At 51.7% G+C, this 27559-nt stretch overlaps 2 protein-coding genes across 2 annotated transcripts in view; one reads left to right on the forward strand and one right to left on the reverse strand.

Moving 5' to 3' along the window:
• ple (tyrosine hydroxylase ple) overlaps positions 1 to 27559 on the reverse strand; it is a 45932-nt gene that overhangs the window by 6934 nt on the left and 11439 nt on the right. The window contains exons 2-6 of the mRNA XM_071678110.1: positions 7063 to 7174; positions 6603 to 6736; positions 6120 to 6303; positions 5345 to 5501; positions 4649 to 4792 (exon numbers count right to left, since the gene is read on the reverse strand). Of these exons, the coding sequence (XP_071534211.1) occupies positions 4649 to 4792; positions 5345 to 5501; positions 6120 to 6303; positions 6603 to 6736; positions 7063 to 7174 (731 nt within the window). The remainder of the gene's footprint in view (positions 1 to 4648; positions 4793 to 5344; positions 5502 to 6119; positions 6304 to 6602; positions 6737 to 7062; positions 7175 to 27559) is intronic.
• LOC139757540 (tyrosine-protein kinase BAZ1B-like) overlaps positions 11575 to 27559 on the forward strand; it is a 141541-nt gene continuing 125556 nt past the window's right edge. The window contains exon 1 of the mRNA XM_071678105.1: positions 11575 to 11673. Within this exon, the coding sequence (XP_071534206.1) occupies positions 11651 to 11673 (23 nt within the window). The 5' untranslated portion in view covers positions 11575 to 11650. The remainder of the gene's footprint in view (positions 11674 to 27559) is intronic.

The following is a 27559-nucleotide window of genomic DNA, read 5'->3' on the forward strand; positions in this document are numbered from 1 at the left end:
TGCCTGCACCGCCTCCCTCAGCGTGGCCCCGCCCGAACCTGCCTGCACCGCCTCCCTCAGCGTGGCCCCGCCCGAACCTGCCTGCACCGCCTCCCTCAGCGTGGCCCCGCCCGAACCTGCCTGCACCGCCTCCCTCAGCGTGGCCCCGCCCGAACCTGCCTGCACCGCCTCCCTCAGCGTGGCCCCGCCCGAACCTGCCTGCACCGCCTCCCTCAGCGTGGCCCCGCCCGAACCTGCCTGCACCGCCTCCCTCAGCGTGGCCCCGCCCGAACCTGCCTGCACCGCCTCCCTCAGCGTGGCCCCGCCCGAACCTGCCTGCACCGCCTCCCTCAGCGTGGCCCCGCCCGAACCTGCCTGCACCGCCTCCCTCAGCGTGGCCCCGCCCGAACCTGCCTGCACCGCCTCCCTCAGCGTGGCCCCGCCCGAACCTGCCTGCACCGCCTCCCTCAGCGTGGCCCCGCCCGAACCTGCCTGCACCGCCTCCCTCAGCGTGGCCCCGCCCGAACCTGCCTGCACCGCCTCCCTCAGCGTGGCCCCGCCCGAACCTGCCTGCACCGCCTCCCTCAGCGTGGCCCCGCCCGAACCTGCCTGCACCGCCTCCCTCAGCGTGGCCCCGCCCGAACCTGCCTGCACCGCCTCCCTCAGCGTGGCCCCGCCCGAACCTGCCTGCACCGCCTCCCTCAGCGTGGCCCCGCCCGAACCTGCCTGCACCGCCTCCCTCAGCGTGGCCCCGCCCGAACCTGCCTGCACCGCCTCCCTCAGCGTGGCCCCGCCCGAACCTGCCTGCACCGCCTCCCTCAGCGTGGCCCCGCCCGAACCTGCCTGCACCGCCTCCCTCAGCGTGGCCCCGCCCGAACCTGCCTGCACCGCCTCCCTCAGCGTGGCCCCGCCCGAACCTGCCTGCACCGCCTCCCTCAGCGTGGCCCCGCCCGAACCTGCCTGCACCGCCTCCCTCAGCGTGGCCCCGCCCGAACCTGCCTGCACCGCCTCCCTCAGCGTGGCCCCGCCCGAACCTGCCTGCACCGCCTCCCTCAGCGTGGCCCCGCCCGAACCTGCCTGCACCGCCTCCCTCAGCGTGGCCCCGCCCGAACCTGCCTGCACCGCCTCCCTCAGCGTGGCCCCGCCCGAACCTGCCTGCACCGCCTCCCTCAGCGTGGCCCCGCCCGAACCTGCCTGCACCGCCTCCCTCAGCGTGGCCCCGCCCGAACCTGCCTGCACCGCCTCCCTCAGCGTGGCCCCGCCCGAACCTGCCTGCACCGCCTCCCTCAGCGTGGCCCCGCCCGAACCTGCCTGCACCGCCTCCCTCAGCGTGGCCCCGCCCGAACCTGCCTGCACCGCCTCCCTCAGCGTGGCCCCGCCCGAACCTGCCTGCACCGCCTCCCTCAGCGTGGCCCCGCCCGAACCTGCCTGCACCGCCTCCCTCAGCGTGGCCCCGCCCGAACCTGCCTGCACCGCCTCCCTCAGCGTGGCCCCGCCCGAACCTGCCTGCACCGCCTCCCTCAGCGTGGCCCCGCCCGAACCTGCCTGCACCGCCTCCCTCAGCGTGGCCCCGCCCGAACCTGCCTGCACCGCCTCCCTCAGCGTGGCCCCGCCCGAACCTGCCTGCACCGCCTCCCTCAGCGTGGCCCCGCCCGAACCTGCCTGCACCGCCTCCCTCAGCGTGGCCCCGCCCGAACCTGCCTGCACCGCCTCCCTCAGCGTGGCCCCGCCCGAACCTGCCTGCACCGCCTCCCTCAGCGTGGCCCCGCCCGAACCTGCCTGCACCGCCTCCCTCAGCGTGGCCCCGCCCGAACCTGCCTGCACCGCCTCCCTCAGCGTGGCCCCGCCCGAACCTGCCTGCACCGCCTCCCTCAGCGTGGCCCCGCCCGAACCTGCCTGCACCGCCTCCCTCAGCGTGGCCCCGCCCGAACCTGCCTGCACCGCCTCCCTCAGCGTGGCCCCGCCCGAACCTGCCTGCACCGCCTCCCTCAGCGTGGCCCCGCCCGAACCTGCCTGCACCGCCTCCCTCAGCGTGGCCCCGCCCGAACCTGCCTGCACCGCCTCCCTCAGCGTGGCCCCGCCCGAACCTGCCTGCACCGCCTCCCTCAGCGTGGCCCCGCCCGAACCTGCCTGCACCGCCTCCCTCAGCGTGGCCCCGCCCGAACCTGCCTGCACCGCCTCCCTCAGCGTGGCCCCGCCCGAACCTGCCTGCACCGCCTCCCTCAGCGTGGCCCCGCCCGAACCTGCCTGCACCGCCTCCCTCAGCGTGGCCCCGCCCGAACCTGCCTGCACCGCCTCCCTCAGCGTGGCCCCGCCCGAACCTGCCTGCACCGCCTCCCTCAGCGTGGCCCCGCCCGAACCTGCCTGCACCGCCTCCCTCAGCGTGGCCCCGCCCGAACCTGCCTGCACCGCCTCCCTCAGCGTGGCCCCGCCCGAACCTGCCTGCACCGCCTCCCTCAGCGTGGCCCCGCCCGAACCTGCCTGCACCGCCTCCCTCAGCGTGGCCCCGCCCGAACCTGCCTGCACCGCCTCCCTCAGCGTGGCCCCGCCCGAACCTGCCTGCACCGCCTCCCTCAGCGTGGCCCCGCCCGAACCTGCCTGCACCGCCTCCCTCAGCGTGGCCCCGCCCGAACCTGCCTGCACCGCCTCCCTCAGCGTGGCCCCGCCCGAACCTGCCTGCACCGCCTCCCTCAGCGTGGCCCCGCCCGAACCTGCCTGCACCGCCTCCCTCAGCGTGGCCCCGCCCGAACCTGCCTGCACCGCCTCCCTCAGCGTGGCCCCGCCCGAACCTGCCTGCACCGCCTCCCTCAGCGTGGCCCCGCCCGAACCTGCCTGCACCGCCTCCCTCAGCGTGGCCCCGCCCGAACCTGCCTGCACCGCCTCCCTCAGCGTGGCCCCGCCCGAACCTGCCTGCACCGCCTCCCTCAGCGTGGCCCCGCCCGAACCTGCCTGCACCGCCTCCCTCAGCGTGGCCCCGCCCGAACCTGCCTGCACCGCCTCCCTCAGCGTGGCCCCGCCCGAACCTGCCTGCACCGCCTCCCTCAGCGTGGCCCCGCCCGAACCTGCCTGCACCGCCTCCCTCAGCGTGGCCCCGCCCGAACCTGCCTGCACCGCCTCCCTCAGCGTGGCCCCGCCCGAACCTGCCTGCACCGCCTCCCTCAGCGTGGCCCCGCCCGAACCTGCCTGCACCGCCTCCCTCAGCGTGGCCCCGCCCGAACCTGCCTGCACCGCCTCCCTCAGCGTGGCCCCGCCCGAACCTGCCTGCACCGCCTCCCTCAGCGTGGCCCCGCCCGAACCTGCCTGCACCGCCTCCCTCAGCGTGGCCCCGCCCGAACCTGCCTGCACCGCCTCCCTCAGCGTGGCCCCGCCCGAACCTGCCTGCACCGCCTCCCTCAGCGTGGCCCCGCCCGAACCTGCCTGCACCGCCTCCCTCAGCGTGGCCCCGCCCGAACCTGCCTGCACCGCCTCCCTCAGCGTGGCCCCGCCCGAACCTGCCTGCACCGCCTCCCTCAGCGTGGCCCCGCCCGAACCTGCCTGCACCGCCTCCCTCAGCGTGGCCCCGCCCGAACCTGCCTGCACCGCCTCCCTCAGCGTGGCCCCGCCCGAACCTGCCTGCACCGCCTCCCTCAGCGTGGCCCCGCCCGAACCTGCCTGCACCGCCTCCCTCAGCGTGGCCCCGCCCGAACCTGCCTGCACCGCCTCCCTCAGCGTGGCCCCGCCCGAACCTGCCTGCACCGCCTCCCTCAGCGTGGCCCCGCCCGAACCTGCCTGCACCGCCTCCCTCAGCGTGGCCCCGCCCGAACCTGCCTGCACCGCCTCCCTCAGCGTGGCCCCGCCCGAACCTGCCTGCACCGCCTCCCTCAGCGTGGCCCCGCCCGAACCTGCCTGCACCGCCTCCCTCAGCGTGGCCCCGCCCGAACCTGCCTGCACCGCCTCCCTCAGCGTGGCCCCGCCCGAACCTGCCTGCACCGCCTCCCTCAGCGTGGCCCCGCCCGAACCTGCCTGCACCGCCTCCCTCAGCGTGGCCCCGCCCGAACCTGCCTGCACCGCCTCCCTCAGCGTGGCCCCGCCCGAACCTGCCTGCACCGCCTCCCTCAGCGTGGCCCCGCCCGAACCTGCCTGCACCGCCTCCCTCAGCGTGGCCCCGCCCGAACCTGCCTGCACCGCCTCCCTCAGCGTGGCCCCGCCCGAACCTGCCTGCACCGCCTCCCTCAGCGTGGCCCCGCCCGAACCTGCCTGCACCGCCTCCCTCAGCGTGGCCCCGCCCGAACCTGCCTGCACCGCCTCCCTCAGCGTGGCCCCGCCCGAACCTGCCTGCACCGCCTCCCTCAGCGTGGCCCCGCCCGAACCTGCCTGCACCGCCTCCCTCAGCGTGGCCCCGCCCGAACCTGCCTGCACCGCCTCCCTCAGCGTGGCCCCGCCCGAACCTGCCTGCACCGCCTCCCTCAGCGTGGCCCCGCCCGAACCTGCCTGCACCGCCTCCCTCAGCGTGGCCCCGCCCGAACCTGCCTGCACCGCCTCCCTCAGCGTGGCCCCGCCCGAACCTGCCTGCACCGCCTCCCTCAGCGTGGCCCCGCCCGAACCTGCCTGCACCGCCTCCCTCAGCGTGGCCCCGCCCGAACCTGCCTGCACCGCCTCCCTCAGCGTGGCCCCGCCCGCCCCTGCTCACCTCGATAGTCTTGATGATCCTGGCCAGACGTCGCGGTACTGGCGGCAGGCGTGGGTCTGTATGAGGCGCTCCAGCTCCAGGAAAACGGCGCCCCAGGTGGACACCTCCTCCTCCCGGTACTCCACCCTCGGGATGGGTTCGCCGCTGGTGTAAGGGGAGGGAGGAGAGAGAGAGCAGATGAACCGGCTATACACACACAAACACACACACACACACACACACACACACACACACACACAACACACCCATTCCAGCATCACATCATTTCCTGAACTCTCTAATAATCCCGGTGTTTCCCTACTTTCCAATACCTTTATAATGAGGAAGAACAATATTCAGGAAAAATATTCAGTGTACACCAACACGTCTTATGACACCGTGAGGTGAGAAAGACGGCCCTCCTCAGTAGACTCATTTCCCTGGAACACATTAGCATAAATGAACATAGATGATAAGTGATGGTTGCTTAAGTTCAAATTTTCTCCAATACCCATCACATGTCCAGTCACTCATACGTGGTGATGTACTCCAATGTACTCTACTTCCCCTGTCTTCTCTTCTTCGCCCCACTTCTTCATCCTCCTCCTCCCTCCTCCTCCCTCCTCCTCCTCATCCTTCCTCCTCCTCCTCATCCTCCTCACCCCTCCTCCTCCTCCTCCTCATCCTCCTCCTCCTCCTCCTCCCCGGACCACTCACTACTTGTACGTGAAGGCGATGTCAGCGATCTCCTTCCTCCTCGCACGGTAGGCCTTGTCGGCGAAGCCCGGGTGATCCATGTCCAGGTCCGGCTCGAACTTGGTCATCAGGTGGTTGCATTGGTCGAGATCGCTGATGTGCTTAGGGAACCACGGCTCTGTTCGGGAGGTGTTAGACGCGGTGTTAGGACAGCGTTAGGTGCGGTGTTAGGACAAAGATGCGGTGTTAGGACAGTGTTAGACGCAGTGTTTGTGGTATTCTTACAGGCGGTGGTGGTGTCTGCTCCTTGATGTTAGAAAGGTGTTAGACGCGGTGTTAGTGGTGTTCTTACAGGAGGTGGTGGTTTCCGTTCCTTGGTGTTAGAAGCGGTGTTAATAAATGACCCAAGGCGGTATCATAGGTAAGTGTTAAGGTGTTAGTGGAGTTGTTAGGTGATAGTCCTGCTTCGTGAAGTGCTTGAAGAACTATGGCTGTGTTAAGAGGTGGGTGTTAGGAGAGTGTTAGACACAGTGTTCACGGTGTTAGACTGTACAGCTCCTGTCGTCTACTGTGTTTAGGGCAACCCTCGTCTGTATGGGGGGCGGGTGGTGAGGTAGAGCGTTAGAAATGTTAGTCATGATATTAGTGTGGGTGTTAGGAAGGCCACACTACATGCACGTTTAATTAGACTTATTAGACCAGAGAAACTGATGTGAGTTAGATCGTGCGACCAAACCCCTCACGGATGAGGGACCAGGGAATGAGGTGAGAGGGACGTCAGGGCTTCGCTCCTTACCCTTGATGGAGGAATGGTGTTCGGAGAGGAGGCTGACGGAGGCGATCGAGGAGCCCTGACGAAGGCTCTTGAGGAGGTTCAGCAGAGGCTCCTTCAGTATGTCGATCTTGAAGAGGACGTCGAAGGCGACCCCCTTGCGAGGTGCGGGGCGAGTCTCCACGTGCACCACTGTGCCCTTGAAATTCTGACGGAGGAACGAGGTGATCAGTCATCTCTACCTCCTGAAGGGGGAGGAGGACCAGTATACATACAGTACTCACCTGGGGGCACCCACACATTTCCTGAAGGGTAAGCAGTCGCATGTGTTGGGTGCCCCTCTCCCCTCGGGGTATAACACGTCACTAAGCTCCTGTCTGGACGTTTCAACCCTGACCCAAAAGGTGTGACAACTTCCTTACCACCTACACCGCCTCCCTCAGCGTGGCCCCGCCCGAACCTGCCTGCACCGCCTCCCTCAGCGTGGCCCCGCCCGCCCCTGCTCACCTCGATAGTCTTGATGATCCTGGCCAGGGAACCGATGCCGTCCACGATGGCCAACACGAGGGCCACCTGCTGGGGCACGTCCGGCTCACAGGGACTCTGCACTAGGAACACCTCCTCCTCGCTCAGCTCACCGTCTGCAGGAAGACAAGAGCTACGGTAGAAGGTCGGCTACAGAGCTACAGGAAAGGACAGTCTAGAATACAGTTATACCACACATCGTAGACATAGATACGACGCCTAACTATCCTTAACTATCCAAGGTCACTCCTCAGGGGAGAAAATCACTACGAATACACTATCCACCTATAACGCCTCACCCAGGCTACTATCCTTAACATCCACCCCTACCTTACTCTACCTTCTGACTATCCATGACTATCAAGTATGACTGACTATCCTTAACATCCACCCCTGCCTCACTCTACCTTCTGACTATCCATGACTATCAAGTAGGACTGACCACAGGATAGGCGCTGGGCTTCCTCTATCCACGATTGCTTCTGTTGTTTGTTGATGGTCGTTTCAAACTTAGCATCGTCCACCAATGAGCGCCGGCGGCCAGGGTAACCATTCTGACGGGAGGCAAAGGTCGTTACGACAAGAACGGTGTCAGAAAATGGGGGACGGAGGATGAGAAAACAAAGGAAAAAAAATGGGAGTGAAGTAAGACATAGATGGGTGATTATGAGTATAATGAGGAACTTAGAGAAATGATGAGGAACGAGAGAACGGGATGATGTATGAGAACGTGAGTGATGGTTGAGAACGAAAGCGAAATTTGAGAAAACATTCGGATTTTAAAAACCGAATTTACATTTGAAAATGGAAATTATGTTAAGAATCGGGATGTTGTTAGAAAATGGGGGGTTTATTAAGGAAGGAGGGTTGACAGCTACATAGAGATCATCATATCTGAAAACTGAAGCAGTGTTAGATATAGGAAATTTATGATGAAAAACCCCCATAAAACGGAGAGTCGTTAGCCATGTACGACCCTTGATCACAGTGGAACGATGCTTCAAAACAACCATACGACCTGTGAGGACGACAATAAGACTCCTGGGTCAGGTCAAAGGTCAGGCCATCATACTTAAAGGGTTACAACGTGGTCTTTCAAGGTCAAGGGTCTTATGGTTGATGTCAAGGTCCTCCTCGCAGTGCTGGAGGCTGACATCGTCCCGCGTAAGGGTCGTCCTCGAGAGGGATTAAGCTCAAACAAGCACACGGGAGGACCACCCGCCTTCAGATGGGGGGGGCCATTCCGTCTAGTGGAGGGGGGGGACACCCCCTCCACCCTGGTGGCGGGGGGGGGAGGAGGAGGAGGAGGCCCCCCTCCCCCCAGGACATCGATCTCGCTAATGCCCGCCCGGGTTAGTACGTCATCGCTCGCCGAGCTGCGACGGAAGTCACTCGTGAAGGTTTAAGTAGCTTGGCTTGTTCCTCTGGTCACACTGGAACTGTTCCTCTGGTCACACTGGAACTGTTCCTCTGGTCACACTGGAACTGTTCCTCTGGTCACACTGGAACTGTTCCTCTGGTCACACTGGAACTGTTCCTCTGGTCACACTGGAACTGTTCCTCTGGTCACACTGGAACTGTTCCTCTGGTCACACTGGAACTGTTCCTCTGGTCACACTGGAACTGTTCCTCTGGTCACACTGGAACTGTTCCTCTGGTCACACTGGGACTGTTCCTCTGGTCACACTGGAACTGTTCCTCTGGTCACACTGGAACTGTTCCTCTGGTCACACTGGAACTGTTCCTCTGGTCACACTGGAACTGTTCCTCTGGTCACACTGGAACTGTTCCTCTGGTCACACTGGGACTGTTCCTCTGGTCACACTAGAACTGTTCCTCTGGTCACACTGGAACTGTTCCTCTGGTCACACTGGAACTGTTCCTCTGGTCACACTGGAACTGTTCCTCTGGTCACACTGGAACTGTTCCTCTGGTCACACTGGAACTGTTCCTCTGGTCACACTGGAACTGTTCCTCTGGTCACACTGGAACTGTTCCTCTGGTCACACTGGAACTGTTCCTCTGGTCACACTGGGACTGTTCCTCTGGTCACACTGGAACTGTTCGTCTGGTCACACTGGAACTGTTCCTCTGGTCACACTGGAACTGTTCCTCTGGTCACACTGGATAACATTCCACTGGTCACACTAAGAATGCACAAGGAGGGGTGGGGGGATGAAGGTGTGTGTGTGTGTGTGTGTGTGTGTGTGTGTGTGTCAGGGGTGAGGTTGTTGCTCTTATAACAACCTGAACATGTGGCTGACATGTTGTCAACACAAGTCGACTAACATTGTCTGTTATTACAGTTCACTCCGGGGGTCACTTCTGGGGGACCATCATACGCAACAGATTTTCTCTGGGGGTGTTTTGAGGGGGTTTATCATGGGGGCTTTGTGAGAAATAACCTCTACTGGAGCATGATGAGGTCATTTTCTAGTTATTATGAGGAACGGATGATACATGAGGACTTTCAACATTAACCTCAGATGACCTTACGTGACCCCCCCAGGCCAGGTCATGGACCAAAGCTCCCCGAGGCCGTGCAGCAGAACCAGCCAATCAGCTTCTCTCCGTCGCCTGTACAACAGAAGGACCAATCAGGACACGACAGATATAACGTAGAGGTTAGCGAAGGAGCCCCCCTCCCCCCCAGCACAACACGGGGTATCCCGGCAAAATTAGCCACGATTCTCGCCTTATTAGAGTTCGCTAATTAGGCATTCATTAAGTAGCGATGGTTCGTTAGAGTCCAAGTGAAACGAATGGTTCCAACGGTCGGAGAGAGAGAGAGAGAGAGAGAGAGAGAGAGAGAGAGAGAGAGAGAGAGAGAGAGAGAGAGAAGCGCTCAATCATACAGAACTACCAGCTAACGTCATTTGAACGCACTCTCTCTATCAGATTCATTCTATCATATCTCACTCCAACATTCTCGTTCTATTCAATAATATCAAATTCCATCTTCCTGCGTTTAAACATTGATTCATTTTCCATTTGCTCGTACATTTCATGTTATATCATTCTTATCTTATCTCTCCATACAAAAGTGTTCTAATGTTACGCTCAATGTTGATGGAGGGAATATTATACAAATAATAATAGTAATGACAATGATAATGATAATGATAACACAGTTGGCCTTATCTCTCACAACTGCCCCCTGTCTCTTGGTGACGACAGAGAGACATATAATACCTCTCATTTCCTTCTCCACCACGAGGTACAGTCACAAATCTCTAGTTAAAACAGTCCATTAAAAAATCTTGTCTTGGGGCCAGCAGGAGCCGTCGTAACAATGGCAGTGACGCTAATGTCTCCTGGGAACCCGACTTAAAGAAACCGTTTAGTTGGGATGTGCCAACAATGCGAGGGGCCCAGGCCTGAGGTGTGTAGACCGAGGTGCTGGGCCACCGAACAATGGACCAGACCTCAACTCCGCCAAAATTAGTGTAAGGTTCCCCCTCACAACGTCTCACTCGACCTTCGTTTTCTTTGGAGCAAAAATCTGTGAAAGCGTTTTCTCTCTTTTTTTTTTGTAATTGTTTTAATTGTTGGAGGAATCACGAGTTTCTGGTCAACTGAAGATTTACCTCCAAGTATTTTCCCGTATTGTGCCAGGTTAGGTTAGGTTAGTTTGGGATGGTGTAGGTTAGGTTAGGTTAATCTGGGATGGTGTAGGTTAGGTTAGGTTAATCTGGGATGGTGTAGGTTAGGTTAGGTTACAGTTTGGGATGGTGAAAGTTAAGTTCGCACACTAACCTGGCCTGGTCTAGAAAACGTTGAGGGGTTAGTGTATGTGGGGAGGGGGGGTGGGGGGTTCAGAGCCATTAGGTTATCCCTATATTTGTCAGCGAGACAAATACATCAGACCCCAAACAGATAGATGTGAATTACGACTGTGTTTTAAGTATACATACAACCTCGGGTTCGGAAAAGTAAGATGTGGTGGCTATGTTAATAATCATAATAGCGTACCATAACGTTAATGAAAAAGAGGCAAAGGACATAGTGCTCAAGAGAACGAACCCTCTCCGTATGAACAATAGCCAGAAGAAACCAGTGTATGACGCCTACATCCTGGTGGTGAGGTGAAAACACTAGGTTTCTGGCTCATTGTGAGTGAGGAATTAACATAATGTGTCCAGACCTGACTGCAGTAGACCACACTCGCCTCCGTCCTGTCTATCTTACTGTCTCACAGAACCTTTAAACAGACTCGCAAAATGTCGTCCATACTCGGAGATAATGAACTTAAATGTCTCGTATTGTTAAAAGTACTATCGGTAAACACTATGACTGTGACCAGATGATCTCCTGCTACACCAAACACAATACGTAAACATCATACGTACGGTATTATTTTGAGTTGTAGTTTGTTTGTTATGAAAGTAAAGATAATAATAACAATAGTCCATCTATAGTTGCATAAGATATCATTCATCTTCATATACTAACGTTGAGGTACATAAAGATAAGCTTTCTGTGGGTGTAACGATACGAAATCAATTTGTTTATTGAGTTATAAAATCATGTGCCTTTGACAACTAGTTGTATTTCAAATTCCCATATAACAGTGTTCAGTACCTAATGAAATTGTTCTGCATGTATATGGCAATAGGGAATAGGAGCAAAATAATATGAATAAAATTTGGCTTTATTTCGCGAGTCATTGTCTAAACTATCGTTACGTGTTATGCTTCGTGACGGTGTAGGCTCTACCCGTCTTCACCAACTATTGCATTTAATATTTCAGTTAAAGACTCGTTCATTACGTCGATATATGAAAAATGATGTAATACTGATGGCTAACAATTGAATAATATTGTTACAATGAGGGTTATCAATACAGTAGAACATGCGATCATTTCTAATTACACAGTTGAAGGTGTCCATCAACTTTGTTTACATCGTGAGTGTGTGGCTGCCAGGCAGTTTGGTGTTGGACTCAGGTGTGTGTGGTTATAGTGAGTGTTTCCGGCGAATTGAAGACACTGATAGTGGTTATACAAGCCGATATATTCCCTCATACTTCAATGAACAGAGGCATAATCAAATGGTAAGCAGCTTTGTTTCGTGTTTGTACATTCGGCATGTATGATTGAGTTGCGCAGTCTGCTTCATATTACATGTTAGCGAACACAGTCTTATTCTTCCGTTGTTCATTTTAAATCAGAAAATCTTTTCATGATAACATAACATGTTGCCGTAGCTGACATCATGAGACGCTGGGGGTTATTATAGTGATGACATGAAGCATCGCTGACAACATGGTTCTGTTAAACTGGTCGTAGTACGATGAGGTAGACTGGTGTAGCCAGCCAGTGAGAAGGGTGCTGGGTCCTGGGGTGAGGAAGGGCGCCGCCTAAGGGAACAATGTATCCAGATAAATTAAATTTCTCGCCAGAGACGGTGTGAGGAGAGGGTAAAAGGGCCGATCAGTGGATGAAAGGGCTGCTTGGTTGACGTGAGTGGAACCTAATGTTATGTAATTGTACCAAGGAGGTGTCGCCCGGAACCCGACCCCCAGCCCACGCCTCACCTCTGCTACATGCTGGGTGTGGGCGTGATGTGGGGTGTGGGCGTGATGTGGGGTGTGGGCGTGGTGTAGGATGTGGGCGTTGTGTGTGGTGTATGGTCGTAGTGTGTAGGATGTGGGCGTGCTGTGAGGTGTGGGCGTTGTGTGCGGTGTATGAGCGTGGTGTGCATGATGTGGGCGTGATGTGCAGGATGTGGGCGTGGTGTATGGTGTATGGGTGTGGTGTGGGGTGTGGGCGTTGTGTTGTGGGCGTGGTGTGGGTTGTGGGCGTTGTGTTGTGGAGGCGTGTTTTGGTATGGGCGTGGTGTGGGGTGTGGGCGTACTGTGTGGAGTGGGCGTGGTGTGCGGTGTGGGCGTGCTGCGTGGTGTGGAGGATGTTGACTTGCTGTGTAGCGTGGGCGTGTTTTGGAGTGTGGGCGTGGTGTGGGCGTGATAGTCTACGGCTTTCAGACGAAAGTACGAGAAAAAAGAACGAAGTAAAACAAGGGAAACTTGACCCACGAACTTAAGGAGAGAGGAGGAGGAAGAAGAAGTTGGAGGTACAATATGAATAGCAGGAGAACACGGCCATATTTCTCTCTGTGGTGGAGGCGAACGAAGGCCCGATCCTCGAGGGTTTAAGTGGCGCCTCCCAAGGGTGAAATTTTGGTCAAAGCTGAGGCAGGTTAGGTGCATTCCGCGCCGGGTCATTACAGGGCTATTGAGGGGCGCCAGGGAGTAGGGGGCGGGGCTGGGCTGGGAGGAGGCGTTCCGTTTCTTTCTTTCGGCTTTGGCTTCAGCATCAGGTTAAGAAACGAGGAGAGAGGGGGGGAGGAGGGTGAGGGTTGGGAGAGGGGGAGACTTTAGCCTGGGAGAGGGGAGAGGGGTGGAAGAAAGGGAGCTTCAGGCGTATAGCGTAGGAACGATGCGTAAGAAAGAGGTAAAGATGTTGAAAAAAAATACCAGAGGAAGAATTTTGTATAGAAAATGTGGGGAGGAGGAGGAGGAGGAGGAGAGGGGAGAAATGTGGGTAGAAGTTAGAAATGTGGGGAGGAAGAGGAAGTGAGGGTAGAAATAAGAATGCAGTGCAGGGTTAAGAGTGACGAGAAATCTTTATTAACACATTAACATGTGAATGTTAAACCTTTTATTAACACGTTAACATGTGAATGTTAAACTTTTATTAACACATTAACATAATGTTAGACCTTTATCAACACATTAACCTAATAAACCTTTATCAACACATTAACCTAATGTTAAACCTTTATCAACACATTAACCTAATGTTAAACCTTTACTAACACAGTTACATGATAAGCAATGATTACGTAACCGGAAGCGGTTCTAGGTAACCTTGAGAACCGTGAGCAGTGTAGTCAAGCGCTCCATTTTCGTGCTGGGTAAGTTGTATAGTTGCATTATGATGAATGGTAGGGTTAGAGGTAGGTCTAGGATTTAGGTCAGATTAAAGGGTATGTTTTAAGTAAGGTTTTAGGTTAGAACAAAAGAGAGTTTAGGGAAAGAATGTAAGATCCATTGGAAGGGGTCGACCTGGCTTTATTGTCGTGAACAATAACATTACTGACCATGGGTTAGTACGGGCCCGCCTGGGTTCGAATCCTGGGTGCAGTAGTCGGCCCACAACCAACTCGTGTTCATTCTCCCTGAGGGGAGAATGAACACACACACACACACACACACACACACACACCTTTACATAAAGATATAAATTCTAAAGCTTCGCGTAGGTCATCACATTATACGTATCCAAAGCCGAAGACACAACTATGCTCTCGAACACTTCCCGATCGGAAGAGTCGTTGAAGCGTCGTCCCAATTGGCATCCGACTCTGACTTCAGCACATCCACCTCGTTAGCGAGGCAAGTCAATAGGGAAGATTTATCATATGACTTTTGGTCGTTGGCTCAATTTTTAGTTATCATATATATACGAGTGAAGTGGCAGGTTATGGCGGGGTCACCAGGGCCTCACTATCAACACAAGAATATTTATAACTCACTTATCCACGTTTATTTATATTCATATGTTCTTAATGCGATTGGTTCATATTGATATTAGTGCGAGTGTAGAACACTATATTATTATTTTCTTACGTTTAGTAACACACACACACACACACACACACACACACACACACACATATATATATATATATATATATATATATATATATATGGGGAAGAGCAGTGTGGTTTCAGAAGTGGTAGAGGATGTGTGGATCAGGTGTTTGCTTTGAAGAATGTATGTGAGAAATATTTAGAAAAGCAAATGGATTTGTATGTAGCATTTATGGATCTGGAGAAGGCATATGATAGAGTTGATAGAGATGCTCTGTGGAAGGTATTAAGAATATATGGTGTGGGAGGCAAGTTGTTAGAAGCAGTGAAAAGTTTTTATCGAGGATGTAAGGCATGTGTACGTGTAGGCAGAGAGGAAAGTGATTGGTTCTCAGTGAATGTAGGTTTGCGGCAGGGGTGTGTGATGTCTCCATGGTTGTTTAATTTGTTTATGGATGGGGTTGTTAGGGAGATAAATGCAAGAGTTTTGGAAAGAGGGGCAAGTATGAAGTCTGTTGGGGATGAGAGAGCTTGGGAAGTGAGTCAGTTGTTGTTCGCTGATGATACAGCGCTGGTGGCTGATTCATGTGAGAAACTGCAGAAGCTGGTGACTGAGTTTGGTAAAGTGTGTGAAAGAAGAAAGTTAAGAGTAAATGTGAATAAGAGCAGGTTATTAGGTACAGTAGGGTTGAGGGTCAAGTCAATTGGGAGGTGAGTTTGAATGGAGAAAAACTGGAGGAAGTGAAGTGTTTTAGATATCTGGGAGTGGATCTGGCAGCGGATGGAACCATGGAAGCGGAAGTGGATCATAGGGTGGGGGAGGGGGCGAAAATTCTGGGGGCCTTGAAGAATGTGTGGAAGTCGAGAACATTATCTCGGGAAGCAAAAATGGGTATGTTTGAAGGAATAGTGGTTCCAACAATGTTGTATGGTTGCGAGGCGTGGGCTATGGATAGAGTTGTGCGCAGGAGGATGGATGTGCTGGAAATGAGATGTTTGAGGACAATGTGTGGTGTGAGGTGGTTTGATCGAGTGAGTAACGTAAGGGTAAGAGAGATGTGTGGAAATAAAAAGAGCGTAGTTGAGAGAGCAGAAGAGGGTGTTTTGAAGTGGTTTGGGCACATGGAGAGAATGAGTGAGGAAAGATTGACCAAGAGGATATATGTGTCGGAGGTGGAGGGAACGAGGAGAAGAGGGAGACCAAATTGGAGGTGGAAAGATGGAGTGAAAAAGATTTTGTGTGATCGGGGCCTGAACATGCAGGAGGGTGAAAGGAGGGCAAGGAATAGAGTGAATTGGAGCGATGTGGTATACCGGGGTTGACGTGCTGTCAGTGGATTGAATCAAGGCATGTGAAGCGTCTGGGGTAAACCATGGAAAGCTGTGTAGGTATGTATATTTGCGTGTGTGGACGTATGTATATACATGTGTATGGGGGGGGGGGCCATTTCTTTCGTCTGTTTCCTTGCGCTACCTCGCAAACGCGGGAGACAGCGACAAAGTACAATAAAAAAATAAAATATAAAATATATATATACCTAAGAGTCCACGGGGAAAATGAAACACGATAAGTGTTTCATTTTCCCCGTGGCCTCATAGGAATATACTTGATCACGCGCAAAATTGTGAACTTATCGTGTTTCATTTTCCCCGTGGACTCATAGGAATATATATATATATATATATATTTGCGAGGTAGCGCAAGGAAACAGACGAAAGGAATGGCCCATCCCACTCCCATACACATGTATATACATACACATCCACACACGCAAATATACATACCTATACATCTCAATGTACACATATATATACACACACAGACTTCTACATATATATATATATATATATATATATATATATATATATGTACATAATTCATACTGTCTGCCTTTATTTAATGCTCAATACAAGTACTAATACTTTTCTGTTCCAAAGAAATAATGAGATTCTATTGAATTCTTCCGAATATATTTCGTTCCTGATTTTCTGAAGTTTGCCTTCAGCAGTTCAGTCACGTTGGTCCTCACGGCGAAAAGAAAAGAAAAATGAATAGAATACGATAAGGAAAGAAAAATATTCCATGATTAAAACGGTAGATATGTATAATAAAAAAATATTCCATGATTAAAACGGTAGATATGTATGATAAAAAATATAAAAGCGATTGTATTATGGTTTGAGAAATATGATGACGAGACATAATGATGTCTGGTACGTTACTTTCCCGAGGATGATATACGATAGCCCGTCAGTCGGGTGAAGTGGCAGGGGTACAATACCACCTGAGAGCAGTCCATTAATCCCCCGGTACGATACCTTCCATTAACTGGTCGTGTGATGTGTGCCTCCCGCAAGGAGGGTAATTAGTGCTAAGTAATCTAGGGTAGTTGGCATCAAGGAAAGATACGGGAGTTTCGACCTAGAAGAAATTATATATATATATATATATATATATATATATATATATATATATATATATATATATATATATATATATATATATATATATATATATTTTTTTTTTTTTTTTTTTTTTTCAAACTATTCGCCATTTCCCGCGTTAGCAAGGTAGCGTTAAGAACAGAGGACTGGGCCTCTGAGGGAATATCCTCACCTGGCCCCCTTCTCTCTTCCTTCTTTTGGAAAATTAAAAAAAAAAAAAAAAGAGGGGAGGATTTCCAGCCCCCCGCTCACTCCCCTTTTAGTCGCCTTCTACGACACGCAGGGAATACGTGGGAAGTATTCTTTCTCCCCTATCCCCAGGGGAATATATATATATATATATATATATATATATATATATATATATATATATATATATATATATATATATAGAGAGAGAGAGAGAGAGAGAGAGAGAGAGAGAACTATGACAAGCAGATAACCACATCACTTCGGCATCTCCCCCTCCCCCCCCCTTTATTTTGCCCCCTCCGACCCCCCCCTCCCCCCATACAACCACAACAACAACATTATCATACCTCGCCCACAACATTACCTCCCACTCACTGCTCAGTAAAGTGCCAAGCCACAAAGGCTTTTAAGATTCATATTCCAGGCCGTGGATGGAGCACAATAGAACCTAAGGGCTGTGGTGGATTAACCCCTCCCCCCCGACGCCCGTAGTACCCCCCACCAGGGTGGAGGGGTGTGGTCGGGGTGGGGTCGGGGTGGGGTGAGGGGTTCTTGAGATTGGAGAATCGTGTTTCTGGTCATGTTTTGAACCTCTCGTGTCTCTCACGGCTGATCTCCAAGTCAGTACCATCTTCGGGCCACGGCGCCTGCTTACTCTAGTGTGTGGGTGTGGGGGGGTCTGAAAGACGAGGGGGGGGGGCCCATAGATCTCCTAGGGGGACCTGAGCTGGGAGACAGTGGCTGGGAGACAGTGGCTGGGAGACAGTGGCTGGGAGACAGTGGCTGGGAGACAGTGGTTGAGTGTATGACCGTGACAATGTAGTGTGTTCGCCTGGATGTGTTACATGCCACCAGTGTGACCTCGGGTCGAGGTCAGTCTGTCGGTTCGTGTGACCTCGCCGCCTACCGTGTGGTAATCAGGGTCATACGTTAACGCCCCTAGTCGTCTACGCCCCATGGGACATGAGAGATAATGACCTCTGACCCCTTTATACTGATGAGAGAGAGAGAGAGAGAGAGAGAGAGAGAGAGAGAGAGAGAGAGAGAGAGAGAGAGAGAGAGAGCCTGCTGGCTTGGTCTTCGTCACCTTTAACCACACTATAGAAAGATGAGAAAACTATGGCCATTACTCCTAAAGGTCGTTCCGTCGTGTTCAAGGGTCGTAGAGTCGTGTTCAAGGGTCGTACCGTCGTGTTCAAGGGTCGTAGAGTCGTGTTCAAGGGTCGCACCGTCGTGTTCAAGGGTCGTAGAGTCGTGTTCAAGGGTCGTAGAGTCGTGTTCAAGGGTCGTAGAGTCGTGTTCAAGGGTCGTAGAATCGTGTTCAAGGGTCGTAGAGTCGTGTACAAGGGTCGTAGAGTCGTGTACAAGGGTCGTAGAGTCGTGTTCAAGGGTCGTAGAGTCGTGTTCAAGGGTCGTAGAGTCGTGTTCAAGGGTCGTACCGTCGTGCTCAAGGGTCGTTTACCCTGGTGCTCAAGGGGTTAAGCCAGTTAACGACGGTATAACGACTCGTTCGTGATGATTAGTATTAAGATGTATGATTAACTGTGGGTTAAGGGAGTCCACCACACGGGCTGGCAGGAGAAATTTCCCCCAGCTGAAATGTCCCAGAATTGTGAGGGGAATTTAGCTCATTCCGCTTATGAACAGCATCGCTCGTGAGAGACTTTCTTACGGGATGACTTGTCTATGTATTTTTGGAGTCATCTTGTTCGTCGATATATCATAATTCATGAGATGGTCTTTTAAGATTTTTTTTTTGTGATCATTTTTCTTTTAAGTGATGAATTTAATTATGCTGTTATCCGGTTTGGAGGAGGATGAAGTATATGATAAGCGAATGTGAATGAGAATGGAGGTTGGGGAGGGAGGGGGGGGGGATTTTCCCTCTCCCTCCCCGTGCGCTGAGGTCGAGAGAGAGAGAGAGAGAGAGAGAGAGAGAGAGAGAGAGAGAGAGAGAGAGAGAGAGAGAGAGATAAAAGGATTTTTTTCCTCTTTCTTTTGCCCACAGAAGCGGTGAAGGGTGGGGGGGTGGTGTGGGGGTGGGGGTGAGTGAGGACTTCAACGCTGCATATCATTGTGGGGAGACAATGGTGGGGTGGGGAGGGGACGATCCGACTGATGACATGCTGGCTATTGTCTGGGGAGAGAGAGAGAGAGAGAGAGAGAGAGAGAGAGAGAGAGAGAGAGAGAGAGAGAGAGAGAGAGACCACACTGGGCGACATGTGTGTATCTTTTGTGGTCAGGTTAATACGCCACACAGTAACTTGGAACCTCTTGTATCTGGACCATCTCCCCAGAGAGACGCTTTTCCCGACGCCCATCTCGTCGGCTCCCCGGATTCTGGGGTTGCTAAAGTGGTATGGTAAGACATGTACTCATGGTTAAGGAAGTGTGTGGACGGTGGTGACCTGGTAGGGCGGGTCACGCGACCTGGTATACGGGTCACGAGACCTGTTGGTTATAGGTGGGTTGGGGATGGTGGAGTTTGTGGGGTCACGTGACCTTGCGATGGGGTTTTGGGGTGGGGCGGGGTGGGGTCAGCCGTGACATGACCTGGTGTGGACGCTGCCAATCTGGTGGGCTCGTAACTCCTTATTTCCCTGGGGGGATAAACTGGCCCCCTCCCATACACCCCAGGCAATCAAGGCTCGGAGGAGAGAGAGAGAGAGAGAGAGAGAGAGAGAGAGAGAGAGAGAGAGAGAGAGAGAGAGAGAGAGAGAGAGAGAGTCGGATGAGGGATGGGGGGGGGGGTACAGAGGGGAGGTGGGCCCACAACGGATAATTAATCACTAGCTTCTGCAAAAATAGAACGGGTCGTCTCCTCCTGCGCACCCGACCCTCTTAGTGATCACGACATGACTGAGAATAAAGATCACCAGGACGACTGGTGATCTGTAGCGTTGGAACCTCCTCTTCCCCACCGCTGCTAGAGAATCGAACTCTCCTGATCTGATGCTCACGTGAGCCAAAGGCGGATCCAACACCACTTCTCTGATGCTCCTGTTGGTCGTGGAGGATCTAAAGCCATCTCTCTCGTACTCGCATGGTTGAATCTAACTCCATCTTGTAGGCTCGTGTGTGGAGAGGCGAATCTAAACCAATGTAACTGACGCCTTTATAGATAAAGGCGAATAAAACGTCATTTCATCTGATCCCAGAGTAGTGTAGATGCGTCAGACGCCTCGCACCTGATACATATATCATATGGGTATAGTGAGCCTCCGTCCACGCGTATGGTGAGGGTACAGTGAGCCTGGCTCTACTCTCCCTCTTCTAATAAAAGAGAAAATTGAGACAATAAATTGTGGCAAAAGAAATCCCCAGCGATATATGACAGACTTTGGGTAGGTCATATCTGGGGTTGGTGTGGGGGATGGAGAGGTTGTAAAGGGGGTTGTGGTGGTGACGGCAGGATGGTGGGGTTGACGTGGGGGATGGAGAGGTTGTAAAGGGGGTTGTGGTGGTGACGGCAGGATGGTGGGGTTGACGTGGGGGATGGTCGTGGTGGCGTGAGATGTGCGTCATCTGGGAATAGCAACAGTTAGTAACCTGGTCAATTTAACGGTGCAGAAAAAACGAAAAAACGCAGTTTCGACTTAAGTTTTCTCAGTCATACTCGTTGCTTGCCAACAGATTTCAAAATTACAGTACAGGCCTTCGGTACAGGCTGTATGTTGGTATAACCGTAGCCTCTGTCTTGTCCTGCAAACCCCAGTTAATGAACATTACAAAATTTGCTTCTTAAAAGCAAAAGGCTCCTCCCCACCCACCACTATAGATGGAGACAGGATAGTACAGCAGAAGGCTCCTCCCCCACTCACCACTATAGATGGAGACAGGATAGTACAGCAGAAGGCTCCTCCCCCACCCACCACTATAGATGGAGACAGGATAGTACAGCAGAAGGCTCCTCCCCACCCACCACTATAGATGGAGACAGGATAGTACAGCAGAAGGCTCCTCCCCACCCACCACTATAGATGGAGACAGGATAGTACAGCAGAAGGCTCCTCCCCACCCACCACTATAGATGGAGACAGGATAGTACAGCAGAAGGCTCCTCCCCACCCACCACTATAGATGGAGACAGGATAGTACAGCAGAAGGCTCCTCCCCACCCACCACTATAGATGGAGACAGGATAGTACAGCAGAAGGCTCCTCCCCACGCACCACTATAGATGGAGACAGGATAGTACAGCAGAAGGCTCCTCCCCCACTCACCACTATAGATGGAGACAGGATAGTACAGCAGAAGGCTCCTCCCCCACTCACCACTATAGATGGAGACAGGATAGTACAGCAGAAGGCTCCTCCCCACCCACCACTATAGATGGAGACAGGATAGTACAGCAGAAGGCTCCTCCCCACCCAACACTATAGATGGAGACAGGATAGTACAGCAGAAGGCTCCTCCCCACCCACCACTATAGATGGAGACAGGATAGTACAGCAGAAGGCTCCTCCCCCACCCACCACTATAGATGGAGACAGGATAGTACAGCAGAAGGCTCCTCCCCACGCACCACTATAGATGGAGACAGGATAGTACAGCAGAAGGCTCCTCCCCCACTCACCACTATAGATGGAGACAGGATAGTACAGCAGAAGGCTCCTCCCCCACTCACCACTATAGATGGAGACAGGATAGTACAGCAGAAGGCTCCTCCCCCACTCACCACTATAGATGGAGACAGGATAGTACAGCAGAAGGCTCCTCCCCACCCACCACTATAGATGGAGACAGGATAGTACAGCAGAAGGCTCCTCCCCACCCACCACTATAGATGGAGACAGGATAGTACAGCAGAAGGCTCCTCCCCACCCACCACTATAGATGGAGACAGGATAGTACAGCAGAAGGCTCCTCCCCACGCACCACTATAGATGGAGACAGGATAGTACAGGAGAAGGCTCCTCCCCACCCACCACTATAGATGGAGACAGGATAGTACAGGAGAAGGCTCCTCCCCACCCACCACTATAGATGGAGTCAGGATAGTACAGCAGAAGGCTCCTCCCCACCCACCACTATAGATGGAGACAGGATAGTACAGCAGAAGGCTCCTCCCCCACCCACCACTCCCTCGGGAACACCAGACATCATGGACATCCCCGTATGGGATCAATGTACAGTGTTGAGGGAATATACTGACCTCAAGATGTCAGAGGCGAGGATGAATGAAAAATGATATTTTGATGTAATTTCGTCCGCTAGACACACTGGGAAGTGAGGGAGTATGAAAGGCTTTAGCCTAGAGAAAATTTAATGATTGACTGCATAATATGAACCAGATAAAGCCATATTTTTCCTCTATTCATGGCGCTACTTTGGTAACGCAGGAAACGATATTGTTGAACTGGGTTTATGATCATCAAATGCCATCATTACAGTATTCGTCCAAGCAAGATAGGAATTGAAATCATTAAAGTCTATATCACTAGATAAAGAACGCTTTGATACAGTGGGTCCCATTCCGCTGAAAATATATACATCTGATGAATTCCATGATTGAGGGATCATAATAATCACTAGTTAATTAATCATATTGAAGCTTGAGATCAAGATGAGGAGGTGGGGGCGACTTGGATGAGCACATGAGTAAATTCTGTTTACGTACCAGATGAGAGTTTACACAGGAAATCTAATGGTGTAAACATTCTTTCTATCGTGGTGTTTAATTAAACATTATGTAATGAGTTACCTATTGTTTGAGTTGCCGTATTAATGTGTCAACATACACAAATATCATGTAATGAGTTACATATTGGTTGAATTATCGTAGTAACGTGTTAACCTACATTATGTATGTGATGGTGAACATTAACTGATGTCGATACATAATATGTATTTGATAGTGAACATTATGTGGTATTCTCACGTGGACAACTAAACTGTTTGCTTGTTGAGCTGTGCACTTGTTCGTGGCGTGTTTATAACATGGACAGTTGTAGTTGTCCCTGTACAACACGGGTTGTGACCAGGTGGTTGTGGTCAGGCATGTGGGGGTGGGGGTGGGGGGGTGGGGGGTCGGTTACTGACATGGTGTCGCGGGGTGACAACTTCAACGATCACAGGGACTCATGTCAGGATCAACTCTCTCTCTCTCTCTCTCTCTCTCTCTCTCTCTCTCTCTCTCTCTCTCTCTCTCTCTCTCTCTCTCTCGACCGTCACTAAGGCACTGGTTCTCTACTTGACTGGTCAAGGTGTGTAATGTGTACGTACGTACGTATGTGTACCTCGCTAACAAGCAGGTTCATCGCAAGTCGACACACTCGTGTGTGTGTGTGTGTGTGTGTGTGTGTGTGTGTGTGTGTGTGTGTGTGTGTGTGTGTGTGTGTTGTGTGTGAAGGTGATGGGGGACCAGTGAGGCGCGATCACATATGAAGATAGATAGATAGATAGATAGATAGATAGATAGATAGATGATCGATATATGATAGATAGATAGGTAGATAGATAGATAGATACAGAGAGAGAGAGAGAGAGAGAGAGAGAGAGAGAGAGAGAGAGAGAGAGAGAGAGAGGTCAGGTCAGGTCGACATGTTGACCTGTAAGTGACCCTTACAGCATCGTTGCGACCCGGCCATACCCCCCTGCCACCCGTGCCATCAATTGATGTCACCCGGTGGTTGACCCATCCATTTCTCCTGGCCAGGTCATGACCCCGGAATGGTCGTTGTACATTGAAGGACACATCTACAATCGTACGAACGACCACATCCAGGCTGTGGTGGTACATTTAAACGACCGCCGTTTATATATATATATATAAAAAAACGAAGACGTTAAATATGTTTTAAAAAGAAGTGTGAAGGGAACGTGTGTGAGGAAGTTGGTGTAGGAAGAGGAGGAAATAAAGAGGAAGGGACGGGGGGTGTGGGGGGGTTGGAGAAGGAAGATAGCGTGGGGGGTTGGGGGAGTGGGTGGGGGGTGGGGGGTGTGGGGGGGGGTTGGATAAGGTCAATCATTTTTAGGTTCACAGCTTGATTGCGCCCCCCCCCCCCCCGCTCCCTGACCTAGTATTTGTTCGAACGACCGTCATTTAGTTAATAATAATGATAATAATAATGATAATAATAATAATAATAATGATAATAGTAATAATGATAATAGTAATGATAACAATAATGATAATTTTCATTATTATTATTATTATTATCATTATTATTATTAATGAATTCTATCACACATCTTCGTATAAAATAACTTCAAATCACAAGGGAAAGTTTCAAAATGTAACTACTTTAAAAACCACTTCGAGAAACCCAGTTTTCTTTAGAAATAACATTTCTAAAACCTCAAAAATTATTTTCAAGATAACTGAATTTAGGAACACAGTCGTAGGGGCTACATCTGTCCTTCATCAAGTCGTGAAGACGACCTTATTGATTCTTCATTACTTTGTTATTGACCCAAACGTTGCTATGGCCATGTTCACACGACCTTCCCTTCTCTCGTTTATTTATTTATTTATTAAAGATAATGTCATTATCTGAATTTCTTTATGTCGCCTTCTGTAAGATAAAGTTTTATAATTCTTTCCAAAGTAAAAATTTCTCTCTCTCTCTCTCTCTCTCTCTCTCTCTCTCTCTCTCTCTCTCTCTCTCTCTCTCTCTCTCTCTGGTTACGTCCATTTCTGTCTTGTGTGACAATTTACATCTTTTTATTACTTTTGAATTCATCAATATTGTACAGCATTTTTTTTTTTTTTGAAAAAGAGTTCATTCGTTTCCTCTTATACAAGTAGTTACATTAAAAAATATATATATATATATATATATATATATATATATATATATATATATATATATATATATATATATATATATATATATATATACTTTCATTGTAAAGTCCTTTGCACTTCTTTTTACAGTACCTTTCAATCTTATACTCAATAATATAAACGTTTTCCATCTTTTAATATACATATTGCATTTTCTTTGACTGAATGATGTATACACTCTACATTTTCTTCCCTTTTTTTTTTGTTCATTGAATAATATTAATCTTTTCGTGGCTCTGGTCGGCTTACGTCCGCTTCATATTCTTGATCTCTGGCTGGCTAATTGGTAGGCTGCAAACATAAGCTGCTTAGTGACTTGGCGGATACCCGGGTTCGAGACCAGGGAGGGGTCGGGGAGGGTCACGGGGTCAGACAATCACGTTAAGCTACTGTAGCTGAACAACTCAAGCTTGAGAGGTACATAAGCTACTGTAGCTGAACAACTCAAGCTTGAGAGGTACATAAGCTACTGTAGCTGAACAACTCAAGCTTGAGAGGTACATAAGCTAAGACAGCTGAACAACTCAAGCTTGAGAGGTACATAAGCTAAGACAGCTGAACAACTCAAGCTTGAGAGGTACGTAAGCTAAGACAGCTGAACAACTCAAGCTTGAGAGGTACGTAAGCTAAGACAGCTGAACAACTCAAGCTTGAGAGGTACATAAGCTAAGACAGCTGAACAACTCAAGCTTGAGAGGTACATAAGCTAAGACAGCTGAACAACTCAAGCTTGAGAGGTACATAAGCTAAGACAGCTGAACAACTCAAGCTTGAGAGGTACGTAAGCTAAGACAGCTGAACAACTCAAGCTTGAGAGGTACGTAAGCTAAGACAGCTGAACAACTCAAGCTTGAGAGGTACGTAAGCTAAGACAGCTGAACAACTCAAGCTTGAGAGGTACGTAAGCTACTGTAGCTGAACAACTCAAGCTTGAGAGGTACATAAGCTACTGTAGCTGAACAACTCAAGCTTGAGAGGTACATAAGCTAAGACAGCTGAACAACTCAAGCTTGAGAGGTACGTAAGTTAAGACAGTTGAACAACTCAAGCTTGAGCGGCACATAAGCTGAGACAGCTGAGCAACTCAAGCTTGAGAGGTACGTAAGCTAAGAAAGCTTAGCAAGTCAAGCTGGGGACGTTCAATGAGGTAAGACAGCTTAATAGCTTATGGTAGAACGTTGTAGTAAGCTGGTAGACTAGACCCCACGTGTGTGGTGTCAGAACCTACACTGGTAGACTGAACCCTCCGTGTGTGGTGTTAGAACCTACACTGGTAGACTGAACCCTCCGTGTGTGGTGTCAGAACCTACACTGGTAGACTGAACCCTCCGTGTGTGGTGTCAGAACCAGAAATTCAGGAATAAATACCTGACAACCTGGATAACAGAGTGTGAGGAGGATTAGGAGGCAGCCCCAGGGATGGACAGCACCAAGTGAAATATTTGCAAGACTTCCTTAAATCCTACTGAGAGTTAGGGACATTCCGGGGTGTGTGAGGTGGGTGGTGCTGGTGAGGGTCGGCTGGGTGGCACGGGGGTGGGCGGCAACTCCTAGCCTGGATGAGGATAGTTCCGACCATCACCCCTCCACTTCACCATTATCTCCCAGCTCAAAATTTTATGTGTTGAGTTCGGCCTCGTTGGGTGTGTGTGGGGGCGCTCTGTATGGTCGACCCACTACAGGTTATGTACCTTATACCTCCTCCCTTTCTTCTTCTTTTTCCTTTATCCCGTCTGGTCTTGTCTCCTCCCTGGCGAGGAAAGTCTTAGGGACAGACGACTTACCCTTCCAGGAATTATCCTCGCTTGGATCTTCCTCCTCCTCCTACTTTAAGATGGTAATACAGGAGGGGAGGATTTACCAACCATACCTCCCATGGAAGATACGTGTTCCTTCATTCCCCTGGCCAGGGGTGAGGTACAGGGAGGTTATATAGAGACCGCGAGCAATCTAGAATGGAAAGTGCGCCGCGCGCCAAGTGAGTTTGAAACAAGAGAATGATAATGGGAGATAAGGAATTAGAAAATGGTATCAGAACCTGAGTGTGGAGGCAGTACTACTACTACTACTGTTGCTACTGCTACTACTACTACTACTACTGCTGCTGCTGCTGCTGCTGCTGCTGCTACTACTACTACTACTACTACTACTACTACTACTACTTCTGCTACCTGTTGATGTAACAAGTCGGTGCAAGATGATACATAACTGTTCTTTAAGTACATCAGAAACTACAGAAACCGACTTGCATCGCCTCAAGGAGTAACACCGCAGCATTAGTCTGTTGGAACACAAGAAACTCTATGAGACAACACAACAAGGCCTCCTCCCAGTCACACCAGAACCTGGCTAGTCATAGCACACGACTCAGGGGCACTGCAACAAGTGCTACGAGGCTCGGATGTTGGGCTGGAGAACCCGCCAGGCCGGCTAATGACATCCGGAGTCTGGCGGTTTAACGCCTCCTTGACGCCCCACCCTGGCGCTTTTCTCCCCAGCCCGCCAGGGAGTCCGCCCGACCCCGCTCACTCGGCAACTCTAGGTTTTCAATGGTCGGCCTCGCTCTGAATTTTTTTTTCCTAGCGGATTTAGATGTTTTCCTACAACGAGATGATGAATATAAATAAGTTTTCTGTTGTTGATCATAATCGTAGGTGATTATACTCCAAGGATTAGTTTAAAAAGACTCGAGGAAAACTGTCGTGTGTGTGTGTCTCATCTTTAGCAGTATTTGTTGTCCTTCATCAAAGGGGGCGAGAAGTGCATGTAGTTTGGCTACCCCTCTCGTGTTCTCCCCCCCCGGCCCCCCCACCTGGGGGGAGGCCCAACCCCCCACCCCAGCGTCCAGGTCCCTCACTAGATTTCACATGACTTGTCCCGACATCTCCCCGCCATGTAGTTACCGCAGCGTCTGTGTAT

This window comes from Panulirus ornatus, chromosome 27 (assembly GCF_036320965.1).
Source record: "Panulirus ornatus isolate Po-2019 chromosome 27, ASM3632096v1, whole genome shotgun sequence".
In the NCBI taxonomy this organism is placed as follows: Eukaryota; Metazoa; Arthropoda; class Malacostraca; order Decapoda; family Palinuridae; genus Panulirus; species Panulirus ornatus.